This window comes from Pleurodeles waltl, chromosome 8, assembly GCF_031143425.1.
Source record: "Pleurodeles waltl isolate 20211129_DDA chromosome 8, aPleWal1.hap1.20221129, whole genome shotgun sequence".
NCBI lineage: Eukaryota > Metazoa > Chordata > Amphibia > Caudata > Salamandridae > Pleurodeles > Pleurodeles waltl.
Window position 1 is genome coordinate 372,223,930 of NC_090447.1, and position 20,098 is coordinate 372,244,027.

General features: G+C 40.2%; 1 protein-coding gene across 9 annotated transcripts in view; it reads right to left on the reverse strand.

The window, feature by feature from the left end:
* Window positions 1–7,303: 7,303 nt before the first annotated feature.
* ABHD13 (abhydrolase domain containing 13) overlaps window positions 7,304–20,098 on the reverse strand; it is a 97,070-nt gene continuing 84,275 nt past the window's right edge. For 8 of the 9 annotated variants that reach the window (XM_069204258.1, XM_069204253.1, XM_069204252.1 and 5 more), the window contains one exon: window positions 7,304–9,741. In XM_069204258.1, the coding sequence (XP_069060359.1) occupies window positions 8,692–9,723 (1,032 nt within the window). In that variant the 5' untranslated portion in view covers window positions 9,724–9,741 and the 3' untranslated portion in view covers window positions 7,304–8,691. Of the gene's footprint in view, window positions 9,742–19,676; window positions 19,917–20,098 lie in introns of those variants that run through there. The other variant, XM_069204259.1, reaches the window with a different exon arrangement.

Here is a 20,098-nt window from a genome sequence, read left to right on the forward strand (position 1 = left end):
ATGATAAATTCAGCTAAATCAGCTTTGCGGACCGCAGCATCAGGTAGAAGAAGATCCATGTCCTCAGCCACTTTGAAACTTTTTGGTAGACTGGAATGTGCTGATGGCTTGTAGTAATTTTGCACACGTTAGCAAGGCAGTTGGGTTATAAGCTTTAAGCTATTTTGTTTATGCCTAAAGCAGCACAGCTTGTTTTCTAGCAACTACTTCATTGGTACAGTCTTTAAAAAACACTATGGCAGTAACATGTGTGCTATATATTCCAGACAAAGAAGAGCTGTCTTCAAAATCAAAATTATCAACAACAGCAATTGTAAACCCTTTCCTGGTAAAGCAACTTGGAAGGGATGTGCTGTACGAGTCACAAGATTTTACAGCATGAGCTGCTAACAAGTTCCTGCTCTGTACTATGTCATTATAACTTGTTGATACACAAATCCTAGTCATTGAAGTGATTAGCTCTCTACTTTTGCACTTGTCATAGATTTACAGTCATTTGTAGCAGAGTTTTCTTTTTGCCTTGATGTAATTCATAAAACAGGATTTGGAAAACACAGTATTAGTAGTAAATGTTATTGCATAGTTACTTAGAGCTATTGCATATCATAAAGAACACATAAAATACATATTAAATGATATATTACCCTAAAAATGTTTAAAAGGCAAAGTAAATTTTTTTGACAGGCCCAGCGTCATTTATTTGTTACTCGCACCCATGCCAAGGTTTACAGGAGCCTTATGAGGCTTAATGATTAGTGGCGGGGATACATGATGCCGACCATCACATGATGTAAGAAGACCAAGAAAGAGTGAATGGGGATAAAGTGACTTGTGCAAAGCTTTCATAACAGCAACTGCATCAGCCAAGTCCAAAGTACGGCCCTCAGGTGTGGGAACAACTGTGTAAATAGCATGCAAACATGAAGTCGCAATCGCAGGCAGGTGGAAATTACAAGAGGCTATATCAGGACTCTCCACTGTCCACCTATGGCAATTTCTTGGGAGACCTGCATAAGAGACTTTACAAATCGACAGGTCCGTTGGGGTTCATCTGGGGCAAAAAAGGCCATCACAGCCTGTCTCCGGGAGTGAATTCTCCTTTTATTAAAAGTTGTCCTCCTCTGACAGATCCTTCCACAGCTGCAAGGTATGTGTGGCATGTCTTAAAGGGCTGTGCCACACAATCTGCAGGTTATCAGGTTGGCTCTCTGCCATTTTGGAAGATGCAGGGAGCAAGGCAGCAGACCAAGACAATATTCCAAGATTTTGTCTTGAATTGCTCTTGAGAAACCCATGCTTAGATATATCTGGGGTTCCAACTTGGTATGGGTGAGTACGACCATCCAGGCATGAGCTCTGGACGAAATGGCGGCTTGGTGTTCCTCCAGTGATTACCTTGAGCAGGCAGTCTTTGAGGTAGATGCTGGCTGGGGATAAGTTTCTCTGTTGCAACTCCTGTCATAGACAGTAATTTAGAGAGTCAGGTGATGTCCTCCTTGCTTTATCCCAAAAGATGAAGGTTCTTTGCCTTGCCAGGGCTTGTTTTGTCAGACCAAACGCCAGCCCAATATGTGCTGGAAAAGACAGTAAATTTGCATAGCATAAGCCTATCATTTCAAGGGATAGTCTCCCACTTCGGCGCTTATATCTTCAAAGCCATCATCAATGTTGTCGGCTTCTGTTCCAAACTAAAAAAGTTTTGTTAATAGAAAATGTTAAGACAACATCAGGCATTCTTGTTGACTCCCATGATCTGGAACGCTCGGGAGGCATTAAACATTTTTTCATTAAGTCCAAAATCTGAATCTTTCAGGACGTTTTCTAAAATGGATCCTGTTGATTTTACTACAGTGTGTGATCTTATTTCAGCAGCAAGAACTTCAGGAGTCAAATCAGTTGAGATCATAAGTGCCTCATTCTTTTTGTTATACTGACAAAAATGACTTCTGTCGTATATTCTCAAAAGAAAAATCTTAATTTCATTATAATGGGTCTATATAGTTTCAACAATATTGACCGTTATTTCTCTGATCTCCCTGAGTGTGAACCTGTAGCCAGCACTCAAGAGTGACATTAACACTTCATTTGCATTTTCAAAGAGTGCAAACTTAACTGAAGGCTGACGGTTATGTTGCAGCTGGGAGCACATTGTACATTCATATTTTTCAATGTATGCATACATGCAGTTCTGGTGGGCATACAAATTGACTGCAAATACATTCACCTCATTGTGTAGATCAGCAGCTCGGATGAAATCTTCATATTGGAAGAAACTAGCTGCAGGAAAATACATGTTTGCCCTTTGAGACTCACATACTCTGTACTTTTTTCATTTACCAATCCATTTGGCCCTTGTTCTGGCTAAACCACAGACAACACATTGAAGAACCTCTGCTTTCTGATCAGTTGTTGGAGGTGGACGAGGGATAGCCATCGAATATCTACATGGATGGGAATTGGGTTTGGCTGTCTTCGCTTTCTCAGAAGACTTGGATCCTTGTTGTGATTCACTGGTTTCTGTTATTTTTTTTACAATTGTTTTCCAGGCTTTTTCCATTCTATACAACTTAAAGCACTTGTTGTTACAATGATTAAATTATCATCTTCACCCATCAGTTTCAAGGTTTGTGAACTTTGTCTTGTCGTATTTCTGCAGCATCTCAAACTCTCTCCCGTCCAGCCGCAGTTGATGTTAGCTTTTCTTTCGGATTAATTTGACATTTGACACATTGTTCTTTGTTGGAGTCCTCAGATTCTGTAGTTCGCAACACTCTGTCAGAAGGTAAAGATCCTCTGCTACTACCTGCTTCGCTCATGTTTACAAAACTGAATCAACATAAAACAAAAACAATATTAAAATAAATTACTAATATGATGGCTAAAGCACATCATTACAGAGCCACCATTTTGGAAAATAGCAGAAAGGTTGCTCTGAGGAGTTATATTCTGTCTCTATGACTATTTGACCCCAAAACCTATGTTTGGATACCAAAATGAAGTATATTTGTCTCATGGTTCCTGAAATATTACATCATCACTGAAACAAAGCCACCATTTTTAAAGATGTGGTCCAGAGGGGGAAGAAGAAAACAAGCAAAAAAAAAAAAAAAAAAAAATCAACAACAACAAATCAGCCCAGATTAGCAATGTCTACCCAAGCTAAACTACTTCTCTAATGATACAAAAACAAAATTCAAAAATGAAAACCTCTGGCCAACAACTGTTTACTGAGGTATATATAAAGGTGCCAGGACTATGATGACAGATTTTATAGCTGACCTCTTTATTTTGGGGGTCTGCTCCCGTTTAATGTGGCTCCAATACAGTGAAGTTGGGCAAGCCCTGAACTACTCCTTTGTTAAGCCATCAGGAAGCTCAGAACTACAAACCTGTGCATGGAGACCAGTAGTAAACTCACTGTGTGCCCATCACCCAAAGGCTTTGTGATGCGGGCTGTAAAACTGAGCCCCGATCTGTTCCTAATTGCTCTGCTTCCATGGGAATCCAAATACATAAATGTTATGCCGGAAAAGAGTCTTATTCTGTCAGGTCATTCTTGCACCCCTCTAATTCTACCTACCAACTGGCATGTTAGTCCAAAGCATTTTAGAAATTTCCACTTGGCTACACCCAGCCTTCCCTAAATTCAAATGTGGTTTCTTGCTTAATTAATCAGATATAGACAGTATGTGGTTAAGTAGATTCTGAGAGCCAATCCGGCTACTGTTGTCTTTGTAGCCAAATCCGTGAGTGTGGTTACTTTGAAGCAAGCCTGGATGTGTTTGTCAGATGCAGACTGCTGGTGTCTGTTCCAAGGACAGACTGCTGGTAAAAGGGATAACTGGTATGCCATTATTTCAGAATATTTGGTCCTCAAAATTGTAGAGAAAGGTTTTGTCCTTGCATTCCAGGATGTTTGCGCTCACTTTACTCATTTGCTGGCCCGCTTAAGCAGTCCAAGCCAAGACTCTTTCAAAGGAAGTGTTAACCATACTAAGCATGGGAGCCACAGAGATGATTCCTTTGAAGGAAAATGGCAAAGATTGTTATTTCCAAAACCTTTTGATCCCCAAGGACTGGAGACTTTGACCTATACTAGACCTTCAAATGACAAAATCTTTCCTCCGCAAAGAGAAATTCAAGATGCTGCCTTCTCTTGGATTTGCAGGATGCTTATTTTCACATCCTGATCTTGCAGCCATACAGGAGATTCTATGATTTGTTGTTGAGTCCACTCACTGCCAATTTGCAGAGCTCACAATTGTCCTTACATCAGCCCTGTGATTGTCAGTGGTTACAGCTCACCTTTACAGATGAGAGATACACCTATTCTAGTATCTCAATGACTGGTTATTCTCAAGAGGGCTTCTAGTATCTGCAGTCATATTTGGTGCAGGACCATCTGATGTGTGAAAAAACCTGTAAAGATGCCATGTCAATCTGCTTGAGTTATCAATGATTTGGATTGCCCTTGAAGCATTTTTCCAGCAGTCTGAGTAAAGTATGTCCAAATCCTTCATGACTACACAACCCTGATGTGGTACACCAAGAAGGGCAGCACACACTTTCTTTCCTTGTACACAAAAAGGCTGAATTTCTGGTGCTGAGCTACAGATCACAATGTCTCACTTGCTGTGAGTCAACTGGTGTGATCTCTCGGAGCCAGATACGCTAAGAAGGTGGTCCCTTGACCATAACAAGTGATATATCCATCCAGAGGAGCTGGAGTTGCCTTCCTGCCTGAACTGGTTGTCTCGGCACATTAGAGAATGTGTAACGTCATCTGTTCTGCACCCTACAGGTTCAAGTTGCGAGAGGCCGTTTGGACTAATTGCATATTAGGTGGGATTCAATCTGCAATATATAGTCCCACCAAATCCACTGGTTTCTAGAATTCTGAGAGTCAGGTAGGAGTGAGAGCAAGTGTTTCAGATTACTCCACACTGGGTTTATGGAGTATCTTCTATTCAGTGCTGTTGTGCCTCATGGTCAGACCTCCTCTTTCTCTTCGGGAGGATGTTGTAGTACGGCAAACTGACAAGTTGCCCAACCAAAACCTTTCAGCCTACTCTTTTGTGCATGGAAATTTTGCAAGCCTTTTGAGCTCTCTCAATTGGACTTCTTAGGTTGTGGGAATTATTTGTGCTGCATACCGTCCCTCCAGCAAATCTGTTTATTTTGCCTTTGGGTCATGCATTCAGTCTTGATTTGCCCAAGAGGGAGTCGACATGCTTATAGTTGTTCGCTGTTTTGGCAGGTTGCATTCTTTTTGGCTGGGCAAGGCTTTGCTCTTGGCATGGTTGAAGATTACCTGCCAGCCTTATCTGTCTTTATAATTATGCCTGGTCTGCCTTTGCTGTGTGTGTTTTTTTTTTTTTTTAAGGGACTTGAATTTAACACACCCTTTGTTTTTTTTTAATGGGGGTAGTCTGTGAGTCTATGTAAAAATGCTCTTTGAGGCTCCTCACTCCAGACTTTCTTCTCACCATTACTGCAGCTTGGCAGGGGAGCAAACTGCAGGCTCTTTCTCTTCTATCAATGTTCTGCTTCATTCTGGACTTGTCTGTGCTATAGACTCTGACCTCTTTCTTGCCAAAGATTATTCACCCTTTTTTGAAAGTCACAGTATAATCCTACCAGTCTTTATGCCTTGTCTGCATCCTAAAAAGGATGAGGAGTGACTGCTTTGCTTGAAACTGCAATAAGTCTGGAGCATCTAGACAGACAGACCCATGAAAAACTATTTTTATGACTAGATGTTACTGTGTACAGCAAGACACAAAAATAGCAAGGGGATACAGAAGTGGAAGTTCTCCCACTGGAAAGCATTTCAATTGCTAAGAAGGAACAACCTACCGGTGGCAGGGTGCATTCTAATAGCATGCAAGTGACTTTTTTGCAGCACTGTCCAAGGGTGCTGATGTTCTTTAGATTTGACAGGCTGCAACAAGGCGTTTGGTTAATCTTTACTAAGTACTGGTGCTTTGAATACGAACTCTGCAAAGATAATTTTGCAACATCCATATTGCAAGTCAGGTTTGCCATAGTCTTCAGACCCAGTATCTGGTAGTGTTGTTAGGAAGCTTATTAAAAAAATATGTTATCTGCAGGTAGAAGCAGCCATCCGAAACTTAAGTTACTTACCTTTCCTAATCATTCTAATGGATACTCTCGTCTACCTGCAGATTGCTCGCCGCTTCCTCACCTCCTTACTTACTGGCCATGCAGATTCTTTTGATAAGGTACAAAGTTTCTTTCTCATATGTACACTTGTCCTTCTCACATGTGTAAATTTTTGTTCTTTAATTCTGTTTGATTTTCACCTCTGAGGATGTGGACAAAAAGGCTGAGAACGAATGTCAGCCTGAAGGATAGCACCTTGCACGTCTCAGTTAATTAAGTCTGTGAAGGGACAAGGCCATGCAGCACCGCTTGCTGGTGCTTTGAAACTATTTCAAGATGCTAGACTGAGTCTTGCAGTTGCAGAACACCACAATTAATTAGAAGGTCATTTTGGAATTAAAACAATAAATAATTCAAATGCACTACCATACTCGATTGGGTAACATAAACGTGGTGTTCTAAAACGCTCTGGGGAGTTCAAAAACATAGGAAAAACATGCGAAATGTTACATAAAAACGAACAAAAATACACAATGAAATAGTGATCTTAGATTGAAGGAAGAAGGGTTTGGAAAAGAATGGAAAGTGAGGGATTGAATTTTATCTCTTAAATTTAAAAAGAGTTGGATCTTTAACTGCTGCAACTATGGATAAAATGACCTCACCAGTCAGGTAACAAATCAGACAAAAGTAATTCAGCTGGAGCAGGCTCAGCTATTTTGAAAGCAAACCGGTCTAAATGACCTTAAGGACAAGGACAAAAGAATGTTACATGTAGAGCACTAGCAACAGTGTGTGCACTTCCTTTAAGTTAGACGTGAACTATTTCGATAAACTTGTAAAAGTTGTTAAAGCTGCAAAGGAAGAATAGAAAAATAGCCTGAATAGTGTAAAACACCTTTAGTAGAGAGGTGGCAAGCAAGACAGTGGGTGTCAGGTAACGATATCCCAAGTAAATCACTACAAACAGCTGATGCCAATTCTCCTAAATAATACGTTAACCTTGTAAAGCCGGTTAACAGTCTTATTTAATGCTAAGTGGCAGGCTCTGTAACAGCAAAATATTATAGAAAACTCAGATGTTCACTAACTTTGCTTTTAAGACAGAGTAGTAACCAGGTTTTGGTAAATATTGCTGTTCATATTGTCTGTACATTCTCTACAGATCACTTATCTATGGTTTTATGTATTTAAAAGCTTTATTTCTGCTACTACTGTGCACCAAGCAAATAGTGTCTATCACTTCAAAATAGAAGCGTTATTACTTTAATACATCTACGTCTCTTATCAATTCCAATGAAAATATATCTGAGGAGCCACCTTAAATAATGTCCCTTAAAAATGCACATCCATTTCCATAAACATGTCTCATGTAATTTAAAATGTGTTCAATATTTCTGTATTGTAAGTGTCACTGCTTTGCATAAACCCAGAAAAAGAAAGTAAAGGTTCTTCTTTATTTTAAACAGTTTCCTAAATTGCTGGTATTGTGGGCTCAACTGTACCTTCTTTAAAAATATTGATAAGCAATTTGTGGATGTAGACATTTCACAGCTTTAGAGAGATTTTCATTAGCAGATCCCAGAATACATGCAAAAGTATTTTGTTTAAATTGCTGTGCGGCGGACATCTGAGCACAAGAGCAGTAATACCACTTGTTTAATATTTTGACTCCTGTCCAATAACCCCCCTTAAAAAGTTAGACAATGTACAAGGAAAAAACAAAGAAAGTTATTGACAAGGAGGAATGAGCATCAGAAGCCCTTGTTGCACAGGAAATATGCTCCCAAAACATTATTAGGACTCCTATGAATACTGTACAAAAAATATTGTATGCAAATAAAAATTTCCCTCAAAGTTCTGCCACTCTGACATGCTACCAAAAAAGTCATTTCAACTAACTGCATGCTGCAAACTGAATTTACAGTAGGCAAACTATTTTGCAGTGACAACTGGAAAACAATGTGAAGTTAAATGTTTCCCTCAGATGGTCACTTATTAAACAATACTGACAGGCCCTTAGGATTTAGCATTTACAGTGGAATATATCTTCCATGAGGAGTTATATAAACTTGAATTTGGTAACACGCTGCAATGAACAAAATACTGCCATGCACATCATTTTAAAATTTTTAACCAAAGGAGAATTCTAACTTTGATTATTTTTCTTTTGCTTTCACCAATCTTCAAAACTTCCAAAGCTAAACATAACTTATTGGACGCTTATATATTGCCTAGATATCAACTCACATTAACAGGTGTTCCTTTTTGCCAGATTGCACTTTTTTGCAAATAACGATTTAGACAAGACATCATCATTCATGAATAACATTATCAAGGCCTACAGATATCAAAATCTCGTATGGTGAAAATTAGAACAGTTGTGCACAAATCCAACAAACTGGAGAAACAAACGTTTGGATTTCCAGCAGACATAATCTAAAACAGTTTGCAAAATCTCTTTCCTTTGACAGAAGAAAAAAAGCAGTTTTAACATATAATTAATTCATTATTTTCCAAAAATGAAAGCACGTTTGTCAATGGAGAAAAAAATAGGAACACCAACAATTATATTATTGTTACGTTAGATGATGTCTTTTCCATTTCCTCAGGACACTGGTTGCTTATTACTTCCTTGATAAATTGTTCCAGAGCAGTGAAGTAGCCCTGGCACTGCCAAGTGTCATTGTGAGTTCCATCTGGGAATATTGCCAGCCTCTTAGTCCGAGATGGGGAAAGTTCATAAAGCTGCTTCATCATTACTGGAGGGATAAGCTGGTCCGATAGTCCAGAAATGAAAAGGGAAGGCATTCTGCACTGCAAGATTTTTCGATAAGACAAGAACTTATTTTTGTAGCACCATAAAGGAAGATACCTCATTGGAAAGAACGAAAACAGGGTACTGGCCATGTGGGGGATGCTGAGGAACGTATTCTCTATCATTACAGCAGCAATCCTGTGGGAATTTCCGGAAGCTAGATGAACAGCCACAGCTCCACCCAAGGAACGTCCAAAAAGGATAATTTTGGTTTTGTCGATGTCTGGCCGAGTCATCACATAATCTAACACAGCCTCAGAATCAAGGTAGAGTCCTTCTTCACTAGCTTCTCCATCACTTTTTCCATAACCTCTATAATCGACTAAAAGCAAATTAACTTTTAGGTTTACCAACATCAGTAAAGCATTTGGTAATCTATGCCCAATGTTTCCGGCATTGCCATGAAAATATATGACAGTTGGAGTGTGGCCGGGGTTGTCTCCAACAAATCTTAAAAGAAGAAGGTTGAGAATTATACCATCTTTAGTCTTAATGAAGATGTTTTCATGGGGTATACCAGTAGGCATAGGAACATAGAGGCGTGATGAAGATGGCTGTTCAGGGAAATAGAGTAGCACATCTTGGAATTTGTACAGGATACCAGCAATGGATACAAATATTAATAAAAGTAAGAGTATGCCTCCATACATGTTAAATGTTAGTATCAAAGGTAACAGAGATACACGGCATAGAGCCCATGACCAGGAAGCTAACAAAAACAGCCATCGTTCGGCATATGCCCAAAGTTTCCATGACTTTTCCATAGCGAAGGCCAGAATCATCTATCTCCAATCAGACACCTGGAAAAAAAATGAATAAAATCAGTCTTTATTTACAACTTCTGTTCCACTAGAAGATCACATTACTGTCTCTATTTGTATCTTGAAACATTTGTTCTAAATTAGATTTCTAACGTTATAAAACAAGCACAAGATTCAACAGAATGAAGTGGCTGTACCACGACTTGTGGTCCAATTATGCAGGTTTTCTTTATTTGATGTATATGTAACTAAAACTGTAGCAATGATTACTGTCTGGTATCGCTGGTATCCTTAACCAGAAGCAGGTCTTATTGAGATAGACCATGGGAATTCACAAACATTTTCTCAGGGGCCAAAAAGTACAGTCTGGGAGTGCCCGGAGGCCACATCTATGCTGGTGCATGCCGAGATAGACAGGGTAAATGGTGGTTTATGAGGACAGAAGAAAAACATACACCTTGTCAAAAGATCAGTAGAACACATTTTCTCCCAAGTCTTTTTGCACAATTTGCAGCAGCCTATCTCATACTGTGAGTACCTCCTACATGTTTAAATGTTTTGTGTGTAATGCATTTTTTAAACATATGACATAAATTCACAGGCCTCTCATAGAATGGAACCCAATGGCACTATAAATACACGTTGTATTTCCCCAGTGCATCAACCTGGATTCAAGTAATAACCGACCATTTATACTCAATTCTGTAGTGATCAAACAGTCCTTTCTTACCATAAACATATTTGCAGAACATTTTGTTCTTTTTAGCTAGCTGTTGACCCCTCTCCTCACACTCACTAACCCTGCCATACTACTTTTAAGAGCTCCCATGTTTCCTAACTGCACTTCCAGTTTGCCCAGCTAAGATGGGCCGGGTTGCCTTGCTGACCATTAAAGCTGAGCTAGATGTAGAAACAGATATAATATCCAAAAGAGCACAAACAAATGTACCTTTGTAGTTTTTTTGCTGTTTTCTTATTATCAGCTTTGTTTCTAACGCCATTTCAGCTTGTTCTATGAGAAGGGTAGCCCGCCTCATAAAACTAGCTCAAATAACTACAGAAACAGACCAGAATCATAAAATAATGTTGCTTGGTTACAGTAATAGAAAGAAAATGCAACTCGAGCAGCATTATTGCGCTGCCGCAGTTTACCAGGCTCCCAAAGAAAGGTCTGAACCCTGCAATGAAAAGTCTGCTGGAAGCATATGAGTGAGTGCTCCAAGCTGCATTCCTTTTGGGAATTTTGTTGGAGAATTTGAATGTGATGGCCACAATGTGAACAAACTGCCAGAACCACTGCAGCCGAGAATGCATGTTATACCTGCCAATAGATATTGGGACATTATTAAATGGAGCAGTAAAGGTCACCAGACCAGTGCTGTCGGGTGTGTATGATTGATAAGGGAAGTGCGGTTACGAGGGGAGCAGACATTTTGTTTTGTAATTGCAAGCTTAACATCTAAGATAAGGACATCTCGTAAAAATGGTATGCCTTTAAAATGACGACACTGAAATGCTGAGTACGTCAACACTAACAAATCTCCAATGGGAGAAAGGCAGGCCTGATTTAAAAAGACATCATGTGATGTTACTTGTTGATTTAGCATTGAGAAAGGCCTTTGCTTGCATCCAGGATCGTGACTGCTCTCTAAGGATCAAGCGGTTGGTCTCCTTTTTGTCTACTTTGAGGGCACAAAATAGCAGAAAGACTCCTTAGTCTAAAAGAGCCCAACTGACCACAGAAGATGAGGCCCTGCAGATGCCTTGGCTGAAGAGAGGCCTGATGCACAGAAACCTTACCCTAGAAGCTAGGCCAACAGAAATGAGAGAAAGAACTATACTAATAGTTAGAGAAAAGTGAGATGTAGTCATTTCCTCCACCTCAGGTGGACAGGAACAAGATGCAAAGGCTTAAACAGAAAGGTTGCACCGTAGGCAGGAAAGAAAACCAACCTTGCCCCAATCAAAGCTTTTTGCAGCTTTATGCAGAACAGGCCTTCAGGGCAATGTTATCTAACCATGTGGAGCCCTGCCAGGCTATAGCCTCCAGCCTTGCCGAGCTAGAAGGCTTTAGGGGTCATCACTTTTTTGGAAGCCAAAGACAAGCCCTAAAAAAGAAGAAAGATGGCAAATCGATCTGAGAGGCAAAGCACCCGTGGTGACCACAAAATCCAGTTTGTGCTGCTCTGCACTTTTGATACCAAACCCAATGGCATGTGCAGGAGCTCATGCAAGACATATCAGACTTCAAGGGACCCTCACCAGACATTGAGAGATTTTGAGTTCCATTTCAGAGACTAAGTTAGAAAAGTAAATTCTTTCACAACTACTTAGGTGTATCTAATCTCTGCTCCATTGTGGTGGGCCTCAAATCACTTCCGGATCCCAGTGAACCATCAAATGTTGTTATTCCAAAAGGTGCTGTAGTTTTTCTTGGTTTCTCTTTGCATTAAGACTTCAAAAATGCAAACATCCTGCTCCCCTTCAATTATTTTAATGGGCATGGTGTCTTTCTTGTCATTCTATTTTTCTTTATTTAGCTAAATCAGATTTTGAATTTTATTTGGTTGCCTTTTTTACTTAAACTGTTGGAAATATGACACACATTTGGCTGGGATTGGCTCCTACTTGGCTCCGAACTATGTTTTGACCTAAACAGAGTGGGTGAATAAACAGTGGAGGGGTACCCAATCCCAAATAAATAACATTATTGTTACTTTTATTCTTTAACTACTGTAGTTTAACATAATGACATGTTTTAATACTGTATCCTTTCCACATTTAGTGACTGACGTTTCAAATAGCACTCGTTTTACATGATGATAGAATTGGAAGGCAGTCACTGCCACTTTGTGACAAAACATCCTTTGACAGACCTTTCTGAAGTGAAGGAATAATAAATTCACGAAGGGTTTTTTCTCTGCTGAAACCTTTTCATTTTCAGCTGTTATTTGCAAAGTGGCTGATTAATGTATGTTGTTGGAAAGAGCTATTACTGTCTACCCCATGATGCATGGGCTTATTGGGTGGTTCTCTCTGATCAGAGACAGATTGTGTTGAACTGTGACAAGTTCACTTTCTCCTTCACCTCTTGCTCCATCCTTGGGAAAATAAAATATTAATTATCATGTGCCTATTTATGCAATGGGCCATGATACAATGCAAGGACTCACAAAGCCATTCATGATTGTGAACCTTTGCAAAACCATATCTTGTAGGAAACACTATCACAAAATAGTTCAGTTCGGTTCACTTCACTTAATTTCAACCATTGTCAAATCAGTCTGATTCGCCCTGGACACCAACCCCAAGAAACACATTACTAAAAAAAAAAAAAAAAAAACATTTCAAGGTGGCTATAAAGCAGATGTCTCTACTGAAGAAAGTGAAGAAAATGTACAACCATTTCCCTGAGAAGGTGACTCCTGCTTACTGGCCTTCCAGACTCCACTTTTTATGTATGTATGCCGTATTTATAAAGCGCATTCCTACTCACGAAGAGCATCGAAGCGCTAAAGCAGAAAAGAGAGAGCAGAGGGAGAAAACAACAACGCAAAAACCCCACCCAGGAAATGGATAGTGATAAGAGAGAGAGCAGAAAATTATTTCAAATTGACCTCCTTCCTTTTGAAATTCACAGCACCCCTCATTAAGTGCATGAAAAAAACATGACCATACCAAACTTCACAATTATGGAAGCCCACTGGCTCCCCCGACCAGCCTGCACCATCTTCAACTGAATCATTTACAAAGCCATCATGACTGGCAACCCAGTGTATCATGCTGACAAGCTCATCATCTTGGGTGGCTCTCTGTGCACACATCAGACCAGAGGCTAAGATGTCAAAAAGATTACAATACAAGGCAACAGGCCTTCTCTGTTTAGGTACACAGGATCTGGAAAAAACATCCCTGTATCATTCAACACAAATTAGGTATGTAGTTGAAGACATACCTTTGTAAAGAGTGCTAAATCACAACCAAGTAATAGTCCAACTATATTGGAGGAAAAGATGAATTCTGAAAATAACCTGTATATCATTATATTTGACCCTGCACTGAGTTCTGGCTAGGTTTACACTGTACAAATACTGAATTCATATATACATGAAGTTGTGCAAGACTGGCTTTGCAGTCTTCATGAGGCTTTCAATTATTGCTGTTCTTCAAGACGTTATTCTTCACATTGGGGACATATGAGGCAGCAGAAACCTGCCAATACTTTCTATCCATGCTGGATAGCCAACTCACTCTCTAAAACTGGGTTATTGCAAATCTACTTATGCAACTCACCACTCTTATTAAAAGTAGCTATGACCCAGTGCTCTGTGTCCACTGTGGAGGCAGTGGTTAGAAATCCTCCTTATAAAATAAGATTAAAATACTGACAAGTGCATCCACCTTTGCCCAAGATTAGGTGTTAAGTCAGCAAAGATTCAGGGTGATTCAGCATCTTAATTGTGAGCATTTTGATTGATCCCTTAATTGTCAAACTGAAACCACCCCTCCCAAAAGTCCCTTTTTTCAGTGTCAAGAGCCTGAGTGGGAACATATATACCACGAAAAGTAGTTACTATTCTGCTGCTACTTATATATATACAAGTGCCACCCAGGATATATACAAATAACTACTGTTTTATCTTGTACCACAAACCACTCACATTTCAAAATTGTACTGATTATATTTGAGATCTTAAGGATTTTATAAAATATATTCTGTAGCTCAGTAAAATCCAGATGACTTTATACTCCCTTTCTGAAGCCTTTTTGCATTTCTGTGAAAACTGGAACCATAACACAATTGACAGTATTCCCTCACATATGGCACACAAGCCACACCTCTCATACCGATTTATAGTTCACTTCTCAACCTGTGTTCATCTCAGTGATCATAAGGACACTTCTAAAAGGACTTTTTACAAGTTTCTTAAAACATCTTCCTGGACCATACCCATAAGGGTCAGTGATCCTTCAAATCACACCTCCTAATAAAATGTCCAAACATCTTACGTGGTCTTCCTTTAATGATTAAGCAGATTCTTTATTTCCTTTGTGTCCCATTCTATTTATTGAGTCCCTTCCCTTCTTAGGGGCACAAAGAATACATTAACCAAGCATTTAAGACCCAACAGTTTAAGAAAATAGGACTATTTCTACATTATGCGCAGACTGCTAAAAAGCTAAAATGAAAGACTTCAGTTCATGTTAACCAGTCACCATGTTGCTAAAACCCAATGTCTGTAATAGTTATCTAACCTAATCAGAAAACGACAAAGCAGTAAAGAAAGCACTTTACATTTCGGTGTAACTGGAATCAATTTTTCATAGAGTCAAAAGAAACAGTGTAAGAGGGTAATACCCATGACCTCTCTGGGCAAATGCGCAGAGGTAAGTGGCAGTGAGAAGGGTTTTTTTCAAACTTCAAAGCATTTTAAATTGATGTCTCAAACTCAGGCACACACACATGTGCTGACACTCTTTGTGCCATGCTAATGTCTAACCTGTGCATCTTATATGTGTTCCCTATTTTGCATTAACAAGGTGTGTGGTGCTGTATGATCCCAACATGCAGTACCATAAGCGGAGACGATAGTAAAAATAAAACAAAAAGAAAAAACACAACTAGATGATTATGTAATCAAGATGATTATGTATTCATATTTGGTAAGATAGTGTATTGAGATTGAGCACAACAACAGAAAAAGAAATGGAGAGTGTGGTTTACAGACATTAGCATCCCATGCAGGTGATACCCCACTTGAGTTTAATGCTAAGGGGTTTGTTTTGGGAAGAGATACAAGATTAGTGCACCGATCAGTAGTAAGGGGCTATTATAAAGAAGAAGGGGAGTACTCAAACTTGATGTGACTACCCAGAAGGCCTGAAGCTTAGGCAATTGATAATATAATGGTTTTAGTAAGATCTGGAATACCTTTTTAAGCTACGGTCCTGACTGCCTGGAAGTCTGCTAGCATTATAGAGTCTAATTTTCACCAGAGCACAATTGGCATTATTGATTGTGATCAGCCAGAATCTGGTTTCTGGCTCAGAAACAGATGCTAAAACTGTAATCAGGCCTTTCTCAGTGTGGTTCAGCACTGATATTAAAAGAATTGCAGTCAATAAAATAGCAATTTGTGAGAGGGGTAGTCTTTCATTTCTTTTCAGTTGAAGAAAACAAATCACCTTTGCCCGTGCTCTACCCAGATGTTTTTGGGGCTGGATTCACTTGCCTATTTCGATTCTGGACATTGAGAAACTGCTAAGCAGCTTCCAGCACATGTATTCTGACTCCTACACATGGTAAAAAAATGTCTAACTCCTACTGGACCATTTACTTTTTACATTATTTCAAGTAATATGGACCATAAAGTGCACATGTGACATAAGATTGAGCCCAATGTGCTGCCTGCTGTGTACCACCCATATGTGTGACCTAACTGCTGTTAGCAAAGATGGCACAAGCATATGTCAAATGAACTAGTATAAATGGTTAGATTTCACTTCAGCCAAGTCAATTTTAAGTAGTATCTCAAAGCTTGCAAGGCATAGGTTCATAGTGTATAAAACTAGAAATCCCTAACACTTAGAGTAGTGTGTTCCTGCAGTTACAAGACAGAGAAGCTCTCTTTCAGTCAATAAGACTGTGGTAGTGTTTATTTTGTAGTAAAAGACTACTTGTGAATAAATGTCATTTGTTACTTAAGTTGGGTTAGGAAATGGCTACAAAAATCGTCTGTGCACTATTGTAATAGTTATAAAAGAATGAATTCTGGGAAAAACATATAATATTGTCTGTCATATGCTGTAAAGAGGGCTCTACAAACCCTTCCTTCTCTGCCTGACATCCTAAGCATCTGCTTGGTTCAACATGCCATAATTTCTCTCACAGTTGGCCTCCGCCTTGCAAATTCTTGGTGGGTCAAACATCCACAAGCAGATGCATATACTTTTTTCTGTCTTCAGCTCACAAAAATATTACTTCATTGATTAGATTTTTGTTAGTAGATACTTTCTAGAACATTCAGATGTGCACTTTCACCCAATTGTGGCCTATCGCCACGCTCCACTTACCTTAGGTTTAAGGATACTAGAGATGCCATTCATTTCATCATCCTAGACATTCAAGCTACCCGTACTTAGTGATTATCTCTTTGTCATTGAAATATAGGATTCTGTTACTGAATTTTCATAATTCAAGTCTAAATCTAACTCCTAGTCAGTTCTGTGAGATATTCAGAAATCTTGCATATGAGATTACTTACTCTCTTTGTAAGCTCATTAAGAAAATTGCTCCCCACATAATCACCCACTGATTTTTAAACGAAAAAACCATATACTCTTCATGTTCAGACAAGTAAACCTTAACAATATTGTATTCTGACTAAGCTGATGTCTGTCCGAGTACATCTTTTCCTATCAGCTGAAGGACTGTTCTGGGAACCCCACCGACACCGACAGACCATGCACGCAATCTCGGCTTCATCCTCGACTCCTACCTCTCCATGTCCAAACAGGTCAACGCAGTCTCCTCCTCCTGCTACAACACCCTCCGCATGCTCCACAGGATCTACAAGTGGATCCCGACTGAAACAAGAGAACCGTGACACAGGCCCTCGTCAGCAGCAGGCTAGACTACGGCAACGCACTCTACACAGGCATCCCGGCCAAACATCTGCAACGCCTCAAACGCATCCAAAATGCCTCTGCCCGTCTAATCCTCAACGTACCCCGCCGCAGCCACATCTCCCACCACATGAGAGACATTCACCCGCTCCCCGTAGACAAGAGGATCACATTCAAGCTCCTCACCCACACACACACACGGCTCTCAATAACACAGGACCAGCCTACCCGAACAACAGACTCAGCTTCTACACCCCCACCCGCCAGCTCCGCTCCGCAAACCTTGCCCTCGCCATCGTTCGCCACATCCAACGAAAGACCTCCGGCGGCAGATCCTTCTCCTACCTTGCCGACAAGACCTGGAATTCCCTCCCGACCACCCTACGGCAAACCCAAGACCTACTCGCCTTCAGAAGACTCGCCAAGACCTGGCTCTTCGATCAGTAGCAGCACACCCCCCCACCACCCCCTTCTCCAGCATCTTGAAACTATCACGGTTACGTAGTGCGCTTTATAAATACTTTGATTGATTGATTAGCCAAGCAAAATACAAACAGATTAACATATGAAGACAAATGGGTACAGGTCTAGTGTTGACATACAAGAATTAAACTCCCAGATTGATATCTTAGATATCATTGATCTACCGGCTAACTCCATATCAAACATACCAGATATAATTGCTCCTTTTGCAGAGTATTATGAACAGTATATTGCAGACATTCCCAGTGAATTTCACTTGACTGAAATTGAGAGCTTTCTAACGGAAATTCCACTGCCATGCCCTTTATATAGCTGTGAATATAGACTCTGTTACAATGGCTAAACTTTTTGGGAATTCAACTGTTCCTCTAGGTAGGGCAGCTGGCACTAATGCATTACTAAGGAAACCTCAACAACTAACAGAACAGTTTTCTCCTTCTTTTATGGAAGTTATAAGACAATCATGGCTAGGGACTGAAGGCCATATTTTGTCACCTGGTATGAATCATATTAAAAAAGAAAAACAAAAACAAAATCTCGGTCAATGGTAATACATAGATGTTAGACCTGGAATCCTTGGCGTGGTCTCCCCTGTCTTTTTTTGCATCTGCCTCCCATGTTTTGACTGTGCGCTGGACTCTTTTTTTTTAAACTTTTTTTTTATACTCTCGGCACTTTACCACTGCTGACCAGTGCTATAGTGCAAGTGCTCTCTGGGTAAATTGCATGTGTAATTGGCTTTTCCATGACTGGAATATTTGATTTACTAGTAAGTCCCTAGTACAGTGCGCTAGAGGTGCCAAGGGGCTATAAATCAAATGCTACTAGTGGGCCTGCAGCACTAGTTGTGCCACCCACATGAGCAGCCCTGTAAACATATCTCAGACCTGCCACTGCAGTGTCTGTGTGTGCAGTTTTAAACTGCCAATTCGACGTGGTAAGTGTACCCACTTGCCAGTCCTAAACCTGACCTTTTTGTACATGTAAGGTACCCCTAAGATAGGCCCTAGGTAACCCCATTGGCAGGGGGCAGTGTGTGTTAAAGGTGGGACAGGTACTAATGTGCTTTACATGTCCTAACAGAGAAATACTGCCAAATTTGATTTTCCCTGGTGAAAGGACTCTCTCTCTCATAGGTTAACAATGGGAATGCCTTAAAATATCCTTAAAATGCAGTTTACCTTTGAGAGCAGATAGAGATATGGGGTATCTGAATTCACAATTTAAAAATACATCTTTTGGTAAAGTTTGTTTTTAAATTGTCTGTAAAAATTGCATTTTCAAACAAAGTGGGCATTTTCTTGCTTAAACCATTCTGTCACTCTTCCTGCTTGTGTATGCCCTGTCTGGGTCAGACTGACAGTTGGGATTTTATTGAATCCCTTCTAGACAGCAACACAAAGGGAGATGGGGTGTAGCCTGCATATCCTGATGAGCCATATGTGCTAGAGTGGAGGGAGGAGTGGTCACTTACATGTGAATGGGCTGTGCCTGCCCTTACACAATGCAGTCTCCTACCCCATGGTGTGTGTCTGGAGCCAGGTCTGGCCAAGGCAGGATCCTGTAAACAACAGAGACTTTCCTTAGAAGTTTGCCAACTTCAAAAGGTAGAGAGGGGTATAAGTAGTGGACCAAAACCCCCAGATTTTTAGATTTACTTCTGGAATCAAGTGTCAACATCAGGGCAGTGCGCGCTCTACGGTCGACTAAAATTGAAAAACCCAGCCTTTATGCAAGAGCATAATTCATGCATTGTGTTTATATGCAGTATGGTAACCTTTTGCATTGCAGACTTTAACCTTGAAAAACACTATTAATGATGTTTACAATAACTGTTCTTTTGCAAGGTATTGCTTCAGACTTACTGAGTGTGTTAGGGTGTGGTCCCTTTTTAGAGCCTTCCAGAAGCTTTCTCTGCAGCATGACTGGGTGTGGTTGAGGGATGGGCCAGACTCTATATAAGGGAGCTAGCCCAGCTCCACATGCTCACTATTCAGAGGTCCTGGTGCAGAGCAGCAACATTTTCCATTTTCTGGAGGCCTACCTTGGCGTTCCAGGCTTGCCCCGCATTCTTTTGGTGGTCCTTGAGGTGGGTGGTAAGACGGAAGTCAGGCTAGGCCCCCGACCCCATTCTAAGAGGGCCTATTTGTAAAACTTTCAGAGTACGCAAATCATTGCTCTGATTCAGATCTTGGTGTTCGGATCGGCAAAGGCTTGCGTGATTCATTCCCGCATTTAAACCTTGATGTTCAGATCACTTACAGTGTGCGCGATCATTTCATGGCAA